This window comes from Harpia harpyja, chromosome 21, assembly GCF_026419915.1.
Source record: "Harpia harpyja isolate bHarHar1 chromosome 21, bHarHar1 primary haplotype, whole genome shotgun sequence".
NCBI lineage: Eukaryota > Metazoa > Chordata > Aves > Accipitriformes > Accipitridae > Harpia > Harpia harpyja.
Genome location: NC_068960.1, coordinates 4,815,247 through 4,838,521, shown reverse-complemented (window position 1 = coordinate 4,838,521; position 23,275 = coordinate 4,815,247). Strand labels below are relative to the sequence as shown.

At 42.6% G+C, this 23,275-nt stretch overlaps 1 protein-coding gene across 2 annotated transcripts in view; it reads left to right on the top strand.

Moving 5' to 3' along the window:
- The first annotated feature begins 613 nt into the window (after positions 1-613).
- The window catches only part of FOXK1 (forkhead box K1), a 57,988-nt gene continuing 35,326 nt past the window's right edge, over positions 614-23,275 (top strand). Inside the window, exon 1 of one of the 2 annotated variants that reach the window (XM_052772485.1) lies at positions 614-1,108. In XM_052772485.1, coding sequence (XP_052628445.1) covers positions 723-1,108 — 386 coding nt within the window. In that variant the 5' untranslated portion in view covers positions 614-722. The remainder of the gene's footprint in view (positions 1,109-23,275) is intronic. The other variant, XM_052772487.1, reaches the window with a different exon arrangement.

Sequence of the window (23,275 nt, the reverse complement as noted above, 5' to 3'; positions counted from 1 at the left end):
GTTTTAAACTCACACCTTTCTGTATCGGGGATGAATGTCCCCGTTCAGCAAGCCTTTGCAAGCAGTCCAGGGATATTAAAATCGCGTTGCCATTAAATCCCCCCCTAAGAGCGCGGAGGGGTTTCGGTGCCATGACACGAAGAGGCAAAAACGCGCCGCTCCACTCGGCCTAAGTCGGTCTGAACCCACGGCAGCTCTGTGCCGAAAGGCGGGCGATGCCCCGGGGCCCGGCCGTGGGGCTGGATGTGTCCCTGCCCCACAGAAACCCCCGAGCGGGGACAGTTTTTGGGGTGGGGGCACCTCTCCAGCGCAGCGCGGCGGGGCGGGGGACGGACGGTTTCTGAGGCGATTCAACTCACGGACCCGGCAGAAAGCGATTTTTCTGCCAGGGTCGGGGGCGAGGTGGCCGCAGTCCCCTCAGAGGGGGTCTCTCCCTCAGCACCTGCCCGACGAACGGGGCCCGGGGCCCGGCGCAGCCGGCCCGCCCGGGCCTGCAGGCGGCGCCGCGTCCCCGCCGAGCCCGGCGCTGCCCGCCCCCGCCCCGCGCCATAAATCGCTGCTGGGCGGCCGGGCCCGGCGGTGCTGCCGGGGAGGCAGGGGAAGGCGGCGGCGGCAGCGGCGGGTTCGGCTCCCGCTCCCGCTCCGCCCCGCTTCTCCCCCCCTCCCGCCCCGCCGGCTCCGCCCCGGAGGCCGGCACGCTGGCTCGCTCCCTGCCTGGGAACATGGCCGAAGTCGGGGAGGACAGCAGCGGGGCGCGGGCTCTGCTGGCGCTGCGCTCGGCGCCCTGCAGCCCCGCCGCGGCGCCCCCTCCCGGGCCGCCGCCCCCGGCCGCGCCGCCCGCCGCCGCCGCCGCCGGCCCGGTGCTGGCGAGGCTGCAGGGCCGCGAGTTCGAGTTCCTCATGCGGCAGCCGGCCGTCACCATAGGCCGCAACTCCTCGCAGGGCTCGGTGGACGTCAACATGGGGCACTCCAGCTTCATCTCCCGGCGGCACCTGCAGCTCAGCTTCCAGGAGCCGCACTTCTACCTGCGCTGCCTCGGCAAGAACGGCGTCTTCGTGGACGGCGCCTTCCAGCGCCGCGGCGGCCCGGCCCTACAGCTGCCGCCGCAGTGAGTGCCGCCGAGGCGGGCGCCGGGCCGGGCCGGGGGCGGCGGGGGCCCGCGGGGCTGGGCCCGCTCCGGAGGGAGAGCCCCGCGGCCTGCGGGGAGGGACCCGGGGAAGGGCCTGAGGGGGCGGAGAAGGACCCGGGTCTGGGTGGAGAGGGGCTGAGGGGGCGGAGAGCGACCTCCGAAGAAGAAGAAGGGGACGGTGAGGTGCCTCCGCCCCGCGGAGGGGACGTGGGTCTGCCAGGAGAAGGGCCTGAGGTGATGGCGAGGGGCCACCGCGGATGAAGGGGACAGTGAGGGATCCCCCCCTGCCCACAGAGGGCCTGAGGGGACGGTGAGGGGCTGCCTCTGAAGAAGGTGGCCTTGAGGCCCTCCCCAGACCGCAGAGAGCCTGAGGGGATGGTGAGGGGCCCCTCGCTTGAAGTTGGTCACGGTGGGTGAGGGACCCTGCCCTGATGGAGGGCCCGAGGTGGCGTTGAGGGATGTCTGCCTGGTGACCTGCCAGTGGATCCGCTCGACATCCACCTCAACATCAACAAGGGATCTCCTCACCTTCCTGGCCTTGTTGCCGTCCGCGACTGAGAAAGGGGATGATGTTTGTCAGGGCTGGGGCTGCTCTCTCTGAGGGAGCCATGGCTGGGGAAAAAGTGTGAGCCCCTCACCGCAGGGTGCCCCTCCAGCAGGCTGTGCCCTGTGGTCATTGTCCTCCATGCCTGCCTGCCAGCAGACTCATATTCAACTGGTGGCCCTTAAGGGGTTTCCAAAAGATAAATGAGAGAAGAAGGACTCTTGTCAGTGGGCTAAAACTTGCTACACCCAGGGCTTGTCTTCCCTGGAAAAGATCTAGTGGAAAAAGTTGGAAAACCACTTTGCCAGAGTGCTTATTTTTAGGGTTGGCAAGTTGGGTGTTGTTCCTGGTGTCTCTCTGGGCTAACAGAAAAAAGAGGGAGTCAGGCCAGGCCAGGGGTGATGTTGCTCACCAGGAGCCCTGGAGAGGAGGCGGTCAGGGTGTCTTTGCTTGGTTGAGGAAGGGGAGAGGGATGTGGAAGGTTTTCTGTGCTCGCAGGGAGGTAGTTGTCTGTGCTGTGTTTTAGATAAACTGTCTTGCAGAAAGAAGAATGAGGTTGACGTTAATCTATTTCTTCCTCTGAAAACATTGTTTATGGTTGCTGAGCACTGTCCAACGACTGCAGTGCTTTCACCCCAGGGGCAGCAGCGTGGTAGTGGTGGGTGATGTAATTCCTGCGTGCATCTCTTCAGGTTGTACCAGACGGACTGTGTCTAATGCCATCTCTAAGTGAAAACACGCTGTAAAGGCAGGAGATTGGGTTTTTATGATGTTCCACTAGGCTTTTTTGTTGTTGTTTGTATAAAACGCTGTTTTCATCTGGCAGTTTTTGGCTTCAGTACCGTTTACCTCCAGCACCAGGGTCCTGGAGTTATCCCTCTCTCACCAGCCTGTTGCTCAGGGGAGGGTTTTTTAATTACTCATTTCCTCTGCAGGCTGCTTCATTTTGTACTTAGTAATTTAGTTATAACTCCCTAGCTACTTGCTCTCTGAGGCGTTTTGGTTTGTAACGTGTTCCATTTTCTAAAAGAGATGTCCTTTAGTGTCTGTTTAATTAATCTTGCTTTGTAAAACAAGACCACCGGAAGCCCAGGGCATTTCTGTTGTTGCTCCCTCTGGCTCTGAGTTTATCTGTGTGAGCTCTCTCCTCCCTGTCATTCTGTTTCTTCAGTTGATTAATCATAAGCATTGTGCTCAAAAACTCTCTCAAGCAGTGACTTGGTTGCTTGTTTCTCTCCCCTTCCATTTGCTCATGACTCCTGGAATGGGAATGGCAATTTTCCTTCTTTGTCGCTTTAAAGGGAGGAGTTTAATTGCAGTTATGAACTCTGCACAATAAGGCATCCTCTTTGCTTGGCTGCTGTTTGAGCTACATAAATAAACTTGATGCTCCTCCTTTCTTCCAGAGTAGGAAAACGTTTTGCATCAATCTAAAGGAATTTGCCCCCTTGCTTCTAACAGGTAAACAACTCCTTGCCTTCTACTGGCCAGTCAAGGGATTGTAACCCAGACCAGGGGGAAAAAAAAAAAAAAAAAAAAAATCTGTTGAAGCTTTGTATACACAGTCATGATTGAGCCTTTAAACTGTTCTCCTGTCCGCTGTTATATCCACTCTTGAAAAATCAGACAATTCTCTCCCAGTCACCCCCCTCCACATGCACACAAGTACACATACCTCCTCCCCCAGTAAACAAAACAAAGCACTGGTTGGTGCCGTTTCTCATCTGTAGAGAAGCCTGTATGCTTACTGCTAGCCAACTAATATTGTCAAAAGTAGGACAAAGTGAAGATAGTTTGTACCACACAGGTTTTATGGTACAAACCACAATTTTTTCTGAATATTATTTTATGGTAACACTACTGCCCTGTTTGATACAGCCGCGCCTTCTCCATGTACCCGCAGAATGTATGGTTTATGTTAAATTTCAGGAATTAATGGCCATTCCATTCAACGATTTAGATGGGAGGTCCTTGTGATGTGGGGAGCTCTTGCTGGTAATCTTCTAAGAACCAGTTGTTTGAATAGTTGTCCCCTCCCCTTTTTTTTTCCCCCACTTGTGAAGGATAGCAGAAACATGCACATCCTATTTTGTTCGGATCAATGCAGTCACTGCTGCTGTTATGTTACAAGAAAAGGAGATGCTTGTGCATCATGAGATCATGAATGGAAGCAGAGAGTTCCAGGAAAAAAAGTGTCTTTCAGATGTAATTCATACTATTTGTTAAAAAATAGATCCTGGACTCATAGATTATATTTCTGAGGTATCTTCTCACTTCACTTTTTCTGCCTAAGACTTCTCTGTTATAAGCCCTCTTCTAAGTTTAGAAGTAGTTATTCCTAAAAATAATGGAAAGTTTTGTCAGGAGGGGTGGGGAAGGGAGGAAAGAGGAAGAGTTTGAGACCTTTCTCGAAGACTGTACGTCCCTCCTAACACAATAGACCTGTTCAAAATCAAGGGCCTTTGAAAAGTTTCGTATCACTTCCTCCATCGACATCATGTGTATGTATAATCTGCTGTAACGAGAATTTCACTGCTGGGCAGGAGTATCGTATTTCACAGCTGTGTTGTTATGGAAGATTATATTTCACAGTTGTGATGACATAACTATGAAGTATAATTAAACAATGATGACCAACAAGGAGGGCATTTCCTAGAGGTTAATGACAGTTAGAAACAAAGTGGGTGGAAGGGCTCGCACTACAGCTGAAGACCCCTTAATCTATTTAATTAACACAAGTGCCACACTACAGCAGGCATTACAAATAAGATGAAATTATGGAAGTACTTATGTTAAAAAAAATAAGTGTTTTAAATCAAATTAAGGATTGCTAGAAACTTTTTTAGCTGTGCTAGTGGAAGCTGGAAATCTGTGGATAAATATCTGGGTATTTTTCTATTAAAAAAAGAGAGAAACTCAAGACTATCAGTAGGATATGCACTAGATTTTAAAACTATTGATACGAGTAAAAACATAAGATAGAGCAGGAACCATTAGCTGGAGTACTTTTTCCTGCTGAAGACTGTATTTTTTTCAAATTTACAGTGTAATCAGATGTTTACAGGATCGGGTTAATTCTGAATTATTAACTTTTTCTTTGTTATCTTCAAAATTGACTCAGTTTTTGAAAGAAGTGACAACAAGTTAGAGACTTCCAGTAACTAAAATAAGCACTTATTTGATAGACACACACACCCTGCCCCCAGAACCAAAGGAACTGAAACAGTTGAAAGTTAAGCTTGCTAACCTGAATTTTAAGCAGCTATGGGTCAGGTTTTCAAATGCTCCCACATACAAAAGTTCTATTGACTAAAAATTGCAAGTGTTGATTGAGCGTAGCCTGATAATAGCACTTGAGCTTTCTGAGCTGGGAGCTCAGTAGATTGGAAAATGGTGCTTGTCTGGGAATATTTTGTGGGATATTTACTTATTGCTTCTGTGACCGTTTTGTATTTTTGCAGTAGCGCTATTAATGGAGCCTGAAGTTTGTGTTTTCCATTGTAAATGGATACTTTCAGTATGAGATTTCTAAGCGTAAAAATAAGCTTTTTAAACCTGTAGTTCTTTTAGCATTTAGGAAATGGAAGAAATAAATGGAGGATTTTTTTTAGTTTGAGCATAAAATACAAGGGAAGTAAATACATGGATGTATGAAATTAAATTAAAACATGGAGTTAAAATGAAAAAAAATTTATATAAGCCCCATTATAAATTGAAAACTTACTGTGCATGTGAATTAAGAGCATGCTGCCTTATTTGTAATGGTGTTTTCCTAGGTACTTAATAAACTTGACAAAAATAAAAATAAATAGTCCAATACTCTGAGCACATATCAAGGTGCTGATCCCGCAAAATTTTATGCATGCATTAATCTTTCTGTATTGTGAGTACACAAGTTCACTTCGGCGTTTGGGTAGTGGGGGTGCCTCCGCCATTGGGGTTTAGTAACCAAACGGAAAATTGAAAGCTAGATCAACAGTCTTTTCATTTCCCTTTATAAGGGGGGTGGTACAGTCTGTTAGCCAGTAACTCGAGGCACTGATAAAGGTTCAAAAAATTGTCATAATCTAGAAAAATGGAGAAACATACAACGTATTGCAGTGTTTTGATGACCTCACTAACCACTCAGCCTCCATTCTTGTGGTTAGAACAATGCCATCATGGTGTGTATGAGTGCGGGTATCCTTACATCTCGGAGGGAACTGCAAGCTGTACATACACATACTAAGGAAATGCTTTGACCACATAACCACGACTACAGAACTAGTTGTTTCTGAAATGCTGCATATGTATGTTGACTCTGATAACTCCTCATGTAGTTTTACTTCTTAAATATTGCGTAATCTGCATTTGCAACCATTTTTTTGTTCTTTGTTTGAATTGCATCGTTTGCTACCGCTTGTGGATGGTGGTTTTACTCTCGCTAGAAACTCTTTAAAGATTTGCTGTCTTAGTGTTTTGTCTTATATTTTTTCATGCTCTCATTTGATTTCAAAGACTGTATTTAAGAACAGGTTTTTTTGTTGCACAGCAAGATGGTGATAAAGGATTACTTGATTTTAAGTATGAATTTATGTCAAGTAATAATTTTTGGCTAAGCAGCTCAATTTGTCATGGGTTATTTTATATGTTTAAGGAGAGTTTCTCTGGTGAAACTACTGCTCTATTTGTTGATTCAAAAATAGCTGTGCTGTAAATCAGATTGTGAATATAAACTAAGGCTATGCAAAACTCAGTGTATGTTCTCTTATGTATTCTTTTAAACCAAGCTTGGTTCAGTTTAGCCGATGTGTTGATTATGAAAAGATTAATCTAACCAGAACATGCCACACTTGTCTTGTACATTCTTGTGCAGAGTCTCAGCTATAAAGGTTTAAATGTAGTTTCAAGTTATGCTGGTGTAACTTCTTCGTGTTAACAAACTCTCAATCATGACACGTATGCTTAGCTGACTGGGGGATTCTTCCAGTTGCTACTGTTGTGTTTTTATACAAATCTAGGGGATGAATGAGCGTGAGAGTCTTTGCTTTTACAAAAACGGGAATAAAAATGATGAAATCTGTAGTAATGTCTGTCTTATTTTGGTGCCAGCTGTGTGAGCATACTGACTGCAGAGTGTCTGTTTTGACTTCTGGTAACAAATGAAAATTTGTCCCCCTGAAAACGGGACACGCAGTCTTGCACCAAATAACTGAACACATAAATGACAACAAGGTTAATGTGATTGTTTTCTTTGTAAGCAAGCTCTTAGTAACTGTGCTCTGATAGCCATTTGGCGTCAGAGCTGTTCTGTGGGATGCCAAATTCTCTTGCTCAGTGTTGCAGTTTCCTGGAGGAGTAGATGTGGCAACAGGATGTTGGTAAAGAACAGGAAACTACTTGAATTTGCTACTTATGCCATGCAAATAGAGTCTTATTACTGGCCCATGTGTAGTAATTAGTGTCTGCTATTGACAATTTTTGCAGCAGTGGCAGTGTGGAGGTCAGTGACTGTGTTGTGTGCTTTGGGGGGGCTGCACTCTGATACTCTGGGGTAACAAAGGGGACACAAGCTCATTACATGCTTGTTAAACCACTGTTTGAGATATGACAGTTAGCTCCAGCTGGCTTTCTTATTCAAGGTGGATCTCTACTAGCACTCAGCTCCATACCCGGTCTTCTGACGTGCTAATTTACTTTGAGCTCCTTCTAGCTCTAATAAGTGTCTGAGCGTTCTGCAGTCAGAGCCAAGGGGCACCATAACCAGAAATGCTTAACAACCAAGCTTCACCTTACTGCTGGTTAAATGTGGTGAGCCAGCTTTCCCTTCCCAATCCAAGGGGAAATGTGGTTTAAAAAAGAAAAATCATGTGCTTTTGAGCTGGCGATGTTAATGAAAAGGGAGAGGAGTTATCTCATTTGCTCTTAGTACAGATTCTTTCCTTTCCTTTTTCTTAACAGCAGTGCAGAGCACAGAAGCCTCTCTCCCACGTAGCCATACCTAACACCAGCTTTGTTTTATGGTATGTGTCTTTGGTTCAGTCCCCGTGCATTTAAGAGTTTCCTGAGGTTGCAGACTCATGGCTAGGATATCCACTTCAGGATTCCTACTTTAAAGAAAGAAAAGTATGAAAGCTAAATACTCTGTAGAGCTTAGTCCATAGTGTATTGGGTGGTTAAGGTCTTTGTTGTCTTAAAATTGCGTATGTCTAGGACAGGCAGCAAATGTGTGGTGCTTTGTGACTAGTAAACTTAGGTAGCTTTTAAACGTTGGTTTATGCATCGGGAGTGGCTGGTGGGCCCTGATGTAACAGACTGCAAGATTGACACGAAGAAACAGAGAGAGCTGGAGATCTGTGTGTCATTTTGCAGTTACTTTTTTTTTTTTGACAAATCTGTAAGATGAAAAAGTTGAAGCATTTTTTTGTCTCCTGAATGTGGGCTATGAAAAGACATCTTAATGTACTTCCAGACTTGGTTAATTGACTAATTGTGAGTACAAATTATTGTGTTGTCGTAATGCATTCACTTCAGTCAATAATTCAGTATTAATCACTGAATAGTTTTTTCAAGTATTTATAAGTCTCCCTATTTCAGTTGACTGCAGACTCCTTATAAAAGCAGATTGACGAGATGCTTATAGAGCAGCTGAATCTCCCACTTAGGTAAATGTGAGTAAAAATTTTTATCCAATCGTATATTCTTTGTTTTCATAGCACAGATACAATTTTACTAATGTCTATTCACTCTTGTTCACAAATAGTTTTGTGCTAGTAATTCACGCTTTCAGTTTCTTCAGAACAGCTCAATAAAATGCATGTGTGCATTCCTTCTGCATGGCACTTAATTTTTATGAAATACATATTTTATTGGACAGTAAAACATTTAAGGATCTTAATGGCCTAATTAATACTCTGTATCCACTTCTGTGTTGTGTATTTTCCTCTTCGTTATCCTACGGCTCCTTTTTTCATGTCCTCGTGCATTTTTTATCATAAAAATTTCAAGCAGTCTTGAGAGAGCAGTCTATTAGAAGCCTGTTCTTTGAATATTCAGCAGCTCTTAAGTAAGATTTGATTGATAGTCCCTTCCCTCCCTACCCAATCTATTTTTAGTAATTTAAAAGTGAGTTTAATTTCTTGGGTTGTCATTTGTTGTCTATGTGCGATTTACTATGGTGGCTTTCCTCCCTACTTTAAATGTACCAGATATGTAATTTTCACGTTGTTTGAGGACATTTTGACAGTTTGGGAGAAATAATGTAGAAATTAATTGGGAGCTCTGCCTTAGCTGAGGGAGCAAATATGGACAGTCTTTGGTTCTGTTAATATATATTGTGTGATTAGGATAGGAGGGTAAGTGGAATAAAACTTTAAGCACATTGTTACTACTTATTATCCTGTTTCAAGAATCTTCTAGTATAAGAGACTCTTTTCATGTACAAGTACAATCCACTCCATCTTTTAGAACAGAATGAGGAGACAAAAAACTTTGCAGAGGTGGTCTAAGCACTGTGGAAAAGGACTTCCCTCCCCTTTTCTCTGAAATACAATGTTATAGCTGTACCCCTTTTTTCTGCTTTGTGCCACTTTAAAGAGAGCCTTGGGAAGTCTTCCCACACAAACTGTTTTAATCTTCTATCTCCCTTAAGGCCACATACAGAAGCCACCAACATTTTGACTAAGCAGTACTGGACTCCCTGCAGAGCCAGTTTGTGCACTTGCTAAAGGAATTGCTCTTGAGCAACTTAAGGCCTTTCCTCTCTCGAGGGCATAAGAACTATGGACTCTTAAACACTCAAAATCCTGATTGTGTGGGAGGAGAAAAGGACTAGACACAGAAAGCAAATTTTGTTTCCACCTGATGGGTAGACCAAAAATGTTTTTTCTTTTCATATTCAGTTTGAGGTGTAGCCCAAACTAGTAAAGGTAGACTTTTGGTGTGGGAGATGTGCCAACTGCTATTTATTTATTGATCTTTTTCTTTTCTTAATTGTTTCATGGCTTGCGTAACATGGTGTACCTTGGATTGGCTGCCTGCCCACCGTGCGTAAAGGGGTGTTGACTGTCAACAAGCCTGAAAATTGGGTGGCTTTGCCTCCTTCTGTCTTGTCCATTTAGCTGTATAATCACTCTCTTCCACTGCATCTCCATCAGACAGTCTAGAGACAAGCCATAATAAAACTTTTTGCACTGGGAAGACCTGCAAAGGAAAGGCTGGCACATGTTTTGCTGCTAATGTCTTTCTTTATGAAATATTAAGGCAAGCACTGAAGTTTTCTTCAGGCGTAGGAATTCTTAGGAGAAAATTTCTACTGTGTAGTGGTTTGATAAAAGTGTTGCTAGCATTTCTTGTATTTTGTGTAAACAAGGCCTATGCAAACTGGCTGTTAGAAATAGGCGCAATCAAGTAGTTTAGACTTGCACATGATCTGTTTACAGTTGAGTGTCCCAGATCAGTGCTTCACTGCAAACAGAGCCACAGAATGAATTTGGGAAACAAAATTGTTTTGATGGACAGTGATTCCAAATGTGAGGTCTCTCGGTGACAAGTGGGTATATCCTCTTCTCGAAGTGGTTCACAGTTTCTTCTCAATTTCATCCTGCTTTGTGCTCCACCAGATAGTATTGCAAGCATGACAATTCTTATTAAACAAACCTGTAGCAGAGAAGGGCTAGAATCCTGTTCCTCAAAAAGCTGATATTGCAAACTATGAAGTTTGTATGAAGCTTCCAGGTAAGATACATCTGTTAAAGTAAAATATTTCCCTAATTCTGTATACTATACTGAAGCAAAGGAAGGGGAGCATTTAGAATATGCCAGTAATATGACAAGTTAACTCTCTGAAATTTCCCAATTTAAAAATAATGAAACCCCTGCGGCAGCAACTTACGTACGTGCTGTTGTTTTGCAAGAGTCATTGTCACTTTAGTTGGTTAAACTCCTTTCAAGGAAGAAACCCCTCAGCACAGTCGTATATGCTGGCAGGATTTAAAATACTTTAATAATCTTGGGATTGTTTTACGTTGTTTGCAATCTCAGCCATATCCCGCTAGGTTGTCTTTCACAAGCCAGTCCAGTACATCATCTCCTCCTGAATCACAGTAAAATTTTCTTTTCCTCCTCTTTAACAGGAAGGAAGGTTGTGCCTAGGATGGTCTTCTAACCTTTACTTTCAATGTCAGTATTTTGGAGGCTGCAGGTGGATGTCACTTTGTAGACATTTGTGTGAGAGATGCTCTGTGTTGCCCCAAATGTTTATTTGGCTGCGAGTCCAGAAGATGTCAGATTTTAAAACATTTAAATTACCCTCAGAGCTGCTTTTAAAACAGTAATGCTGGCTTCCTCTACTGGGTATCGAATGGATTGTGAAATGTCTTCAGAGGGAGTGGAAAGGACTTGAGCGAACATTTTGCAAAAAGTCTGACTCCATATGGATCGTTTTTTATAATGTACATAAATAGTACATTAGCTCTTTCAAATCACTTTCTAAATGAACTGAACCAGCCTCAAAGGAAAATATATCATAGTCATGCTCTGCGTGGTAGAGCCTTCTTAGAGAGTCTGATTGAATTCAAAGGTTAGTAACATCCCACATGCAAGCTTTTTCTGGCATATGTATGTGGGAATTAGGATCTTTTCCTGAGCTTTACAGAGGTTATTTTGTTTTGCACAGCCTTTGCTAATGTGTTTATAGGTAGTTCCTTAGATTTGGAAGGGAAAGTCTTCTAGACGGCTTGTGAGAACTTTCAAGGAGGTGGGCTGGCTCCTTGAAAGCAAACCCTACAATGGTGAATGGCCCATTAGAAGAAAGTTGATGGCGTTGCAAATGAGATTTACAGGAGAATTAAACTGCTGTAGTGTATCCAACAAAGATGCTGAAACAAGTGCCTCTCTCTGATGGTTATTAGGAGATTTTATGAACTGAACTTTTCAAATGGTTAGTTTCTCCTCCTTCTCCAGGGCATAAAAATTTCCCAAGGATCTGGATACTTGTTGTAATAAAGGAAGAGTCTTCCCAAGAAGATGGGAGGTAGGATGCAAATAGGGGTAGAATCAAAGTTGCATGTTGCCTGTGGCAGCCGTGGCCAGATTTCTGTGGTGAAAGGGGCAGCATCTGTGGCAAGCTGGAAATTCCCCAGCAGTAGAGCAAAGTTTTAAAATGCTTGGTGCTGAGTTAGGTATGGAAATGAATAAGCAGTGCTACTTGTAGAGGCCAGCTGTGGCACTGCAGTTAGTTCCATGCTGTCACTACGTATTTAATTCTTGGTGTACTGCTTAATTTCTTATTGAGAACAGAACTCTTTGTAGAAGCTGTTATAGGGAAGTTCCCCAGAGCGTGGGTGCAGGTGGGGCTTTTTTTGGCACTGAGGTAGGTGTTAATTGAGGTTTATGATTGAGGGAGAAACATACTTAGTTGAGTGTTTCTGCCAAGATGAGCAAAGAAGGAAAATAGTTAATATTGACCTTTTTCGTTTTAACCAAGATCAGTGTGAGCAGCAGAGGCTTGGAAAGTCTCTCAGAAGGGCTCTTGAATTTCACAGAAGCAGGGAAGGAGTGAGAGATGCTGGTGGTGACCACGCTCTGCTGAGTCACTTCTTGTGGTCTCTGCTGTGGTAGAATGGAAGTCAGACTTAGGCTCTTATCTTAAGGTTTGTCTTGGATGAGGGGAGAACTCAGCATGTCATGAATGGGGGCTAGGCAGCCTTTTCTGGTGCAGCTGGTGCAGAAACACTGTGGGCAAATGTGTGTGTTACAGAGCTAGTATTTGCCATTTCTGTGACATCTCTGGAAAACAAACAATGTCAGACTGGCTACTCACTGCCTGATGCTGCCAGAATAGCCATGGTCCAGGGGTCCTGAAGCAGCCAGGGGCTGTGTGTCATCATTGGGGCTGAGAGCTGTGGTTTGGCAGTACTGGCCTAGGACTGGGGAAAGTGGGATGTTACAAGTCCTACAGGAAGCTGAGAAGCGTCGTACCTGTGAGCCCTTGGCAAGGGCTGAGCAAAACTTACTCCTGATCCAAGACTGTATGCAGCGTCTGCCATTTCAGCCCTACAGTGGAGAGTTTGCCACCGTCTCATGAAGGATAGATGTAGGACAAGGGTGGTAACAGCAGAATATAGAAATAAGTCTCATCCTACTTTGTTTCATACAAGTTGCCTTTCATTGTGCATTTGAATTAACTTAGTGGGACAGCACGTTAGCATGGGGGTGGATGGAGTAACCTCGTTTGTCACTGTGGTGTGTATTGTATTTTTTTAATAGCATAAAACCTTGGCTGCTGTCAGACACACACTTGAAGAACATTTATCTCCACAGAGTGCTTTTTTCTTTTAAGCTTCTGTTCTACTCCATAGTTCTGCCAATTTGATCGGTAGTTTAGCTTTGTTTAACGGGTATTACCTGGTAGGATCGGGATTTTGTTTTGATTTGGCTTTTTTGCCTTTGAAATGTCACATTGAGATCTAAAATGGAGCTGCTTTAAAACTGAACACTAGGATACGGTATGTACATTTTTGCCAATGTTGTCCGAGTGGCAACCATGTAAAATGAATTTGTGTCCTCTGTATATGTCCCAAACAGTTTAACTAAGTGCCATGCTGATGAAGAGTCCTCCAGGGCTTTGTGGAAACGCTGGCTTAAGACACATCTTCACACTCTGTCAAAGCAGGAGCGACGAGTATGAGGTTGATTCTTCTAAGATGTACATTGGCTTAAACAGGACTGAAATCCCCATTTTCATGCAGCCCATTCTACAGAGGTCCGTAGAGGCCAATAATGACTAGAAGGTGTTCAGAAGTATTTGAACCAGGTTTGTAAGAGCTACTTGCTGTCGCCCAGTCTAAACAGCCATCCAGCCCCACAATGAATGCAGTTAAAATCCCACGACAGGTCCTGTAGGTCCTAAATATACATTTACCACATAAGCAAGGTGGGCTGCACTTGTGGAGAGAGACAATTGGTGCTGCCCCGGTGTTGATTTTTGTGGTGCTAGTATGTGCGGTAAGCAGGAGGAGAGGAGTTAATTTTAGCTTGATTAGCAACACAGAAGGGAATCAAGATGACTGCATTGGAAGTGGCAGTGGGATGAGATCAGTGAGGGTAGTTTATTTCCATGCATCTAAGTGGGTGTTCTAAGCAATTTAATTTTTCTTTCTTTCCTTGTTTAAGAGAACCAAGAATGTTAATGCATTTAGTCCTTGAAATCCTTCTGTGGTTGCAATTCTGGACACTTTATTGTTGTTGCATGGTGGTTGTTTTAAATGAACACCAGGTGCTTGTAGTCTGTTCCTCAACAGTTCCTTGTTTCTTTGCTCTCTGTTACCTGGTTCAGGAGCAAGTTGCAAGCGATTCTCGGTATTGGACTCTCGGGTTTTCTCCTACTCACCTTTGTTTATATTCTGGAGCATGTTCAAAACTGTTTATGATTAAACATTGCTCAAACAGCCAGGTTAAGATTTATTGACATAAAGGAGGCTGGGAGGAGGGAGTGGCTGGCTGGTCATCTGTGTCTACTTCCAGCTGATAGTGATGTTACTGAAGTTGTACACATATCTGTGCAATAGCTGTGGTGTGTCAGACAGGCTGCTGTTCAAAAGCATGGTGGCTAGGGACTGATACCTGTCAGCACAGTCTTTTTTCCTTTGTACAGTAAAAGCTCAAGCAAGGGAGTGTATGTAGGTGATGCACTCCTTCCTTTGGAGCTTGGGATTCTGAAAACATCCCATGGCTCTTGAGCAGGGGACCACTATTTTTCTGTCAGTGGGAGAGGCTTGCACACCACTGAGGAGAGAGACCAGGATTTGAAACATGCTAATAGGGTTATGACCTACAAGAGTTTTAAGCAGGGATCCTTTTAAAAAAAGACGCCTACCCCTTAAAAGCCAATGCTGTTATATGGAAGGCAAGGAGGTTCAGAACAGAAGACGGGAAGATGAGTTCTATTTAGGAAAATAAATTCAAATGAAAATAGAAAAATATCAGGGTTAGAAAGAAGGTAAGTTCATTAAAAAAAAAATCTTTTCTAAAGCTAAACCAATTTGTTTCCTGGCCCCTCTTAGCTACATACAAACCAGAGGTGTTAAATAGCTGTTTAGCTTTTGAAGGAGTCTGTATTTAGCATGTTGGGTTTTGTTTGTTTATTTTAAAATCACAGATATTGATATTTTTCAGGCTTTAAGAAAAAACTTAAAACACAATGCTGACAATGTACTAAAAAAATTAACAGATTGATCAGCCTAACATGGAAAGAGATTTTTGCAGTTGTAAGACTTGATGATAAAAGTGAGATACACACACACAAAAATGTTGCATGTAATATACATTTTCTCTGAAGATCAAATATTTATTGGCTAGTGAAGAAATGGTTAAGATAGGATCTAGACCTCTACAGGCTAGACTACCTGATTAGAGCAGCAGTGGTACACAGGCTGTTGAGTGTTATAGAGTCTCTTAACTATCGTTATTTTTATGTATACAACCATACACACAACAAAATAACATAATAGGCTTGCTGTATGTTACAGATGATATCAGGTGTCTGCAGTGCTGATAGTGAAACTTTCTGGTGCTGGCAGCCAACCTCATTTAAACAAAAGCATCGTCTGCTCTTTGTGCCAGCCCACTTCTTCGGTGGCAAACTTTCATACCAAGTTTTTGATGTCAGGCCACTCATTCTGACACTTAAAACACCTTCCTATTCCCAAGCTTCAAATTAAACAGTAGCTTTATGGTTAATTTTAGACTTTAAGGGCAGCTTACTAAATGTTTTCCACAGGTAGCTAGCTGTTGACATCCCTGGGAATGCAACTGCAAAATTTTTCCCCACTGTCGTTACGCTGAGAGGCATGATAAATGAGATAGACTTTAATTGACTGGCAGAGTGGTGTTGGGTTAAGACATGGCTTACCATATGACACATGGAAAAAAGTTCACTGTATCTTAACAGTTTGCTCAGAGACATGAAGTTGTTACAGGAAGGACTACACAGGGGAACAGAGCAGCTCTGTAACAGCATGGTGGAAATGAGGCCAGAATTTGCCTTTGGGGGGCTTTAATAATAAAAAGACAAAGGAAAACCCCCAGTCAATATTGATTAAAAGACAGATGTCACTGTTGAGGCTGCAGATTAATTTATATTAATGTAAAATCATGTCTGATTTTTGTGGCTGTAGGTAAGACCTTCTAGGCTCATGCATTTAGCACGTCGGCAGACTTGAGTTGGATCTTGCGATGCTTCAGACTCGCTGTACTCCAATGTAATCTGCCCTATGTGCTGCTGAACTGCAGCTTGCTTGTTTTTAAAGGAATAGGAGTGCTTGGGAGGGGAAGAGGAATTTGTCTTCTGATAGCAAGCCCTGTGCCCTGGTTTGGAGTGAATGGCATATTTTGAAACTGACTCCAATGTTTTGAAATGTGAAGCTAAGTGAGGTACAATTATAGCACCACCTCTTTGTTTCTCTGTGCCTGGTGGATGGACACCAAGTAACTATCATGTTGTCTTGGCGTGCATATTTAAAAGGCGGTCTTTGTGGTGGGTTTTGACAGACTCCCTGATCAAAGTACCAAAACTCTGCCTTAATGGTATTTGGTATAAAAGCCTGTTAATGATATTCTTTTAATTATACCAAGGCTTCATTTCTGAGATTGTCTTACATGTTTATAATCCATCTAGAAATAATTGTCAAGATTTTTCTGGATTAATTTAACGTGTTTATGATTGGGGTTTTCTATGTTTTAAATAGATAAGTAAGTGAATTAATCCCTAGTCAGGTGTGGATTGACCGGTGTTCCACTGAATTTGTAAATAAGTGGTGATAATGATGGTGTTTCAGGAATATCCTTCAGCTTTTTTTGCAGGCATTAAAGTGAATAAAAGACACTGCTAGCTGGCTTACAGTGGAAAGGTGTTCTTTTTCAGCTTTTCTGCTGGAAAAGTTTCAGAAAGGTCACTTTTGAAACTTGCATTCCTGGCCCTTTGCACTCTAATAGCTTTCTGGAGGAGATTGGAGCAGCTTCTGGTGGAGGTTTTTTGGCATTGGACTGAGCAGGATTGCTATAAGACCCATCCCGCAAAGCTGCAGATAGGATCTGGAAAAGACCTGTCCATAATGTGAATTTCCCAGGCGGGGTGGTGACTTCAGAGGGAACCTCCTACTATTCCTGCTGGCTCTCCATTAGCTGATTGAAACACTGTTCTCAGCAGTTTCGGTGATTTCTTTCCTGTTCTTCTATGAGATGCTATTTTGATACCCTGTGAATTTATTCCCTGACCTTGTTGTGGTATTTCATTACACTGAAAAAACGTCAGCTACAATATCTTATGTGGGTTTTTTCCTTTCCTGTACTGTACTCCTCAAAGGGGAGTATCTGGAAGTGAAGCTGCGCTTGATGTCTCAAATAATTCTCAAAGAGTAAAATCAGAACGTTATTAAAGAGATGTAAGGGATGTAAAAAAAAAAAAAAAATACAGCTCTTGATTCTTCACTACTAATTCTTCAGTGTGAAACAGCCTCGAATGTTCTCACTTGAATGAAAAATTAACTATTTGTCAGTGGTGTTGCTTGATTTATCAGTTTGCTCTGTGACAGCAATTAAAAGGTTTGCTAGATAAGAAATTGTAGGGAAGATGTGTAGAATAAAATTATTATTGAAGTGTCACAGCATGGTATTATAGTGCAAACTCTCCTGAAGGTTTTGCTTTTAACATCTAGTTGTTGCAGCCTCAAAAAAAAAAAAAAAAAAAAAAGTGCTTGTTTTCTCCCGTGGACTTTTAAAGATGATACGTATGAACCAAACCAGCATTTTAATGTTCTTTGGGTTAGGCTTCTGGTATGTCTTTTCCTTTTTAGCCTTCCTGATCAGTCTAGGGGTGTTTATACTGTTTCCCCTCCACCACCTGCTTGGCTCAGTTTCACTTGCTGCTTTTTCCCGGGATGGGCAGTGGGTGAGACCTTGCTGTTCATCAGCACAGTGAAGTGGGATGTCTGCGGAGTCTGGAGGGACTGAAGAAACAAAAATAATTTTTGTGTATGTCTGTGTGTGCATGGTGCTGGCAGTGGGAGGAATCCCAGAGTTTGCCCAAACTTTCCTGTGAACATTGCTGTCTTCAAAGGAGTTTGCTAAAATACGTATTTGAAAATCTGCCTCTGCGTGGAAGTGTTTCTCAATGTGTTTGAACCTTGATGAAATGGCATAAAGGGAAGCCCTGTGCAACTGAGCTCAATAGAAACATTCATTACAGCTAATTTACTGGGTGCTTTTAAGAGACGTAGCTATTCATAAGTTGTGGTTTTGCCTGATGCTGCTGGTAGTATTTGTTTTAAATAGATACACTTGCCTGCACACGCTCTTTGCCCATCTGAAATCTTGTCTGGCTGTGTTGGAAACCTCGTTTTAAACATGGTAGTATGCAGTGGTAGGCAAATACCAGTGTAAGCAGTGGTGCCCTCCCATTAAGACAAAAAATCCTTTACTGTGTGTATGCTTCCAGGTAAACAGTAGCATAGGGAAAAGATCTTGTCTGTGACAAAGAGAAATGGCAATTTTAATTTTTTTCTGAAGCATTGTCCGTGTTCAGCCATCTTACTGCACCTGTTTTTCTCAAGGACAATTAGCGAATAAACTCTGGAAGCATGAAGGTACTAAAAAGCACTTATTTTGCAGCATGCAGAGCCTGCATATCCCATTTGAGACAACCACAAAGCCACTCCTGCTCCTGTAGATGTGACCTGCTGGTTGCTACGGGAGAATTGCCATGGGTACAGGGCCACGGGAAGCACTTGTTGGAATGCAGAAAACATTTTCAGTCTTTGTTTGGTCCTCTTGCATACAGCTGAGTGACTTTGAGTTTGAAATAATTAAGCTGAATCAAAAAATCGTGACTTTTCTGTTTCAGGAACTTTTGAAAATTTCCAGCCTTAGAGCATCAGCATGGTGGCTGATGTGATTTACCTGGTAAAGACCAGAGCTTTTCTCAAAATGAATGAATTGCGTTTCGTTTTGTGAAATGAGAAGGCAGTGTTTAGATCATGTGATGCTTAAATCTGAGTCTGTGGTTACATGCTTCATTTTTTTATAGTCTGTTATAAATCTGCAACATTTTTGCTGGTACCTCCTCCTTTCCTTCTTCCGCTTGATACTTGTCCACTCCACTGACTCTGTTGGTGTTGGTGCCTGTGTTGCCATGTGGAAGGCAAGATAAGGGATCTGATCTGCCTGGCACCTTACTCCCAACAAAAAAAGAAATCAATTATTTCAGCTACCTGATTTGAGTTGCTGTGCAGTGGTTTGGATGGTAGTATTGGCACAAGGGTGACACTGAGAGGAAATGGCTGAGGGGGAGGAATGGTGGGGGGGGGTAAAGAAAATGCCTCTTAAAGCTGAGAAACAGATTTAGATTGTGTTAAAATAAATCTGCATGAGATTGAGTGGCATAATTGGTACCTCTTTGGGGAGAATATTATTTTTAAGGCAGAGGAAACCAGTGGGCTGTCCTCCTGAGCTGCAGGCTTTTACCCAGTTGTCTGGTTACTCATCCCAGCGAGTCCAGGGGTGACCATGGAAAGAGGAGAATTTCCAGCTAACTCAGATGCATTTCAGGGGAAGGACAGAAAATCCTTCCAGTAAGCTGGAATTTCAGGCTGGTTGATACTAATTCCACTGGATTCAGGTATGAGGAATTGATTACTTCAGTGTGAGTCTGCCTTTACTAAAACTAGGTTTACATTAGCTTTAGTATAGGAATGATACCTAAGTGGTTAATGCCAGGGACCCCAGTACACTGAAGTTGAGCTACTTGTGTGTCTGGTGTAACAGGGCAGTGGAAATAGTTGCTGGTACTTTCTGGAAAAAGTTCCCAACAGAAGAAAATTTAAAATTCATGAAGTAGAAGTAAGACCACTCTCTCTTTAATTCAACTAATTAGTTTAAACCTGAGCTCACTCACATATGCACAGACAAATTTAGTTCAGTCTCAGCTGATATATGTACTTTGCATATCTGCAATGTTAAGCATGACAGTATATATTAAATAAAGCGATTGTGTTACAAAGCATGCCAGGCAAGTGATTTGTGAGCGCAGGGTAACTGTGGGGTTAGAAACCAGTCCTCCTGACCTAAACTCATGTTGTGACTTACAGAATAATTATGACCAAACATTTCAATGGGTTGCTCTGTTGTTTTCAGCGGTGATGGAGAATGGTATACTCCTTTATTTGTGGATAATCTCAGTACTTTCTAAATCTAGTTTTCCTTCAGTTATGTTAAAAACACTGATGGTGACTTTTATAGCTTTTCCTCTAATTAAACAATAGTGGATAGTACCAGAGGCGTTTTTGCAGGGAGCTCTGCAGTTTATTTCCTTTTGCTGCTGCTGTCTGGCAATGTGCTTGTCTTGCTTCTCTTCAGATTGAGCGATTCATTACAGGAGGAACAAATGTCGATTCTGGGCTTCACCATTTCTTGCAGACCCTTTGCTTATCTCTTCATGAATGCAACAAATGATTTTACCAACCACCATGTTACAGATATTTCTCTGATGTGTGTTTGATAAAGGACTTTAGGTAGGCCTTCAGTAGGACTTCTATGTTAAATCTGGTCAGATCAGTAGAGCAATTGAAAGGGAAATAACAGATGCTGAAAACTCATTAAGACTGCAGTAACCTCCAAAATGAACCAAGCACTCTTAAAAACCTGGCAGTTATGCTGCCTGTGTCCCCTAGCCTAAAGAGATGTGTAAAGAAAAGAATTATAATGACTCTTAAATTACCATGGTGATAGGTACATGCTTGTTTTGTAATGTGTATTTAGACTTAAGAGAATAAAATGTATTTGTCTTCGTTCCTCCAGATCTCTTTCTGTAGTCTCAGTGCAATTAACTTTTTCATTTGGAATGCAGATAGCACTAGCCAAGTGGATGATATAACTGGTTTCTCATTGGTATTGCTTACAAAGTGTTATTTAGCGGGGGGGGGGGGAAATCTAGGGTAGGGAGTGGAACAGGAAATGTTGGATGATTTTATTATTATTATTCAATTATAAAGGAGGGGTGAATAGTACCTAATCTCCTGTGACAGCTCAGACAGCTTTCAGAGCTTGTTGTATGGTTTTATGACATTCATTCAAACTAATACTAATTTTAATTCACTTGTGATTGAAAGGTGGTTTTGTTACTTGTGTTTTGCCCACCTTGCTGCTTCAAACAGCTGTAGTTCCAGCAAAGTAATAATTTTGAGCACAATACTTCTGATGATTATTGCTATTGGGGAGTAAGGGTCTAGTTTATTTTTGTGAAGGCAGAAAATTAATTTGGTTATTTTAGTTCCTGAAATGGGGCAAAACTCTTCTAAATACTCTGCAGGTGAAGTGTTTTGGGTTTTGCTGGTTAATGCAGCGAGGCTTGCTGTAGAAAAGCTGAAGTTTCGAAGAGCATTGCTCTCCCTGGGCAGAGTGCAGTTAGCACAAAGCAATGAATCTTGGTCGATAAATGTTCCCAGCTCAGCTGTTTTGCAGTGGTCACAGCAATTATCAGAGCCTTATTTTTGAAGAAATGTGAATCTGAGGTAGTTCTTGTCTCAGTCTGCTTATCTCTCTGGGGGCAGACCTTGAGGGCTTAGAGACATGTTTAGTTAAGTGAAGCAAACTCTTATCTTTTTCTAACCAAATTTAGTTTGATATTGGGTGAACTGGTGTCTAAACTTTCCCAGTGAGTCTTTTATGTTGTCCAAGGCACCTCCTTTCAGACTGCTTCAAAGTATTATGGGAATAGGGAGTGGATTTATGCCTTAATGGGAACTTGATTTTCATAGACGCAGGCATGTGGTTCTTCCCTTAGCTGATTACGGAAGATGAAGAAAACTAGTTACAGGAGGTAATTGGGGCACTTCTCTGTTATGGCTGCTATGTACAGTACCTGCACATGGATTGTGGCCTGAAATTTTGGTATTTATCCTACATGTTGACTGAAGGTGTGCGAAGAATCCACCTTGCCCTCTGGTAAAATCATGTCAGGTACCTTGAAATAACTGGTAATGGTAATAGCCTGACAAAGATGACTGATGGGAAGTTCTCACTTGTGCTGAGAAACCCAACTTGTTTTTGGAACTTTGTGCATGGAAATAATACCGTATTCTTCTGGGTGAACTATATGTAATTGACACAAAACAAATTGGTTTCAGAGAAGTTACAGGGGACAGAAACAGCTGTTGTGTGGGTCTTGTTTAGGAATTTTTTTTTTTTACAAGGGTGTTTGTGGACATCCTTGGTCAAACTTCAGCTAGTAATGACATAGTTCTGTTTCCTCAAGACATGTGCTGCTGTAATTAGAGCTCTGGCTGATCACCTTTGCTGAATCCAAGGTATTTACTGATTGTAGAGATAACTGCCTCATCCTTAAGCATTGGGCTACTGTCCCCTCGCATCATAGAATCACAGAATCGTTTAGGTTGGAAAAGACCTTTAAGATCATCAAGCCCAACCATTACTCTAGCACTGCCAAGTCCACCACTAAACCATGTCCCAGAAGTGCCACATCTACACGTCTTTTAAATACCTCCAGGGATGGTGACTCCACCCGTTCCCTGGGCAGCCTGTTCCAATGCTTGACAACCCTTTAGGTGAAGAAATTTTCCTAATATCCAGTCGAAACCTCCCCAGCACAACTTGAGGCTATTTCCTCTTGTCCTATCGTTTCTTACTTGGGAGAAGAGACTGACCCCCACCTTACTACAACCTTCTTTCAGGTAGCTGTAGAGAGCGATAAGGTCTCCCCTCAGCCTCCTTTTCTCCAGGCTAAACAACCCCAGTTCCCTCAGCCGCTCCTCATAAGACTTGTGCTCTAGACCCTTCACCAGCTTCGTTGCCCTTCTCTGGACACGCTCCAGCCCCTCAATGTCTGTCTTGTAGCGAGGGGCCCAAAACTGAACACAGTATTCGAGGTGCAGCCTCACCAGTGCCAAGTACAGGGGGACAATCACTGCCCTGGTCCTGCTGGCCACACAATTTCTGATAAAGTCAGAGTGGCAGAGGGAAAGATTTAGATAGTGAGAGTCGCTGGTATGGTAATAGTATCTGCAAGTTTAAAAAGAAAAAGTGGCAGTTGTGGCAAAGGGAGACAATGATGCTTAACTATGTTTTTGAATGGAACCTTGGGTCTGTGTTACTGTTCTGATTCAAATTGTGAAAAGTGTTATTTTTAACAAAGCACTTCCTACAGTGTTTCTCGCTTGACCTGCACCTCGGCACTGTTTGTAACACATGCTACTGGTGCTTTTATATCTGCAACATTCAGGAATAACAGGATTTCATAAATTATGGCAAGATAAAGTAGACAAAGATGGTACTTGCTGATGACAATGCATGTGTAGCAGTCTTCCAACTTACTTTTCTGGTTATTCCCTTTTGCATAATAAACTGGAATGATGTTTATATATAACATAACACATGCTTTTATATATTACATAATATATAAAAATATCATTCCAGGGTTTATATATATATTTGTGTATATATATACTTTATATATATGTTTCACTTTGGCTTTTTCATTATTTGTCTTCTGCATTTTGTCACTGTGTTTTCCATGTTGTAAATGTAAAAACATAAATCCAGCACACTTTCCT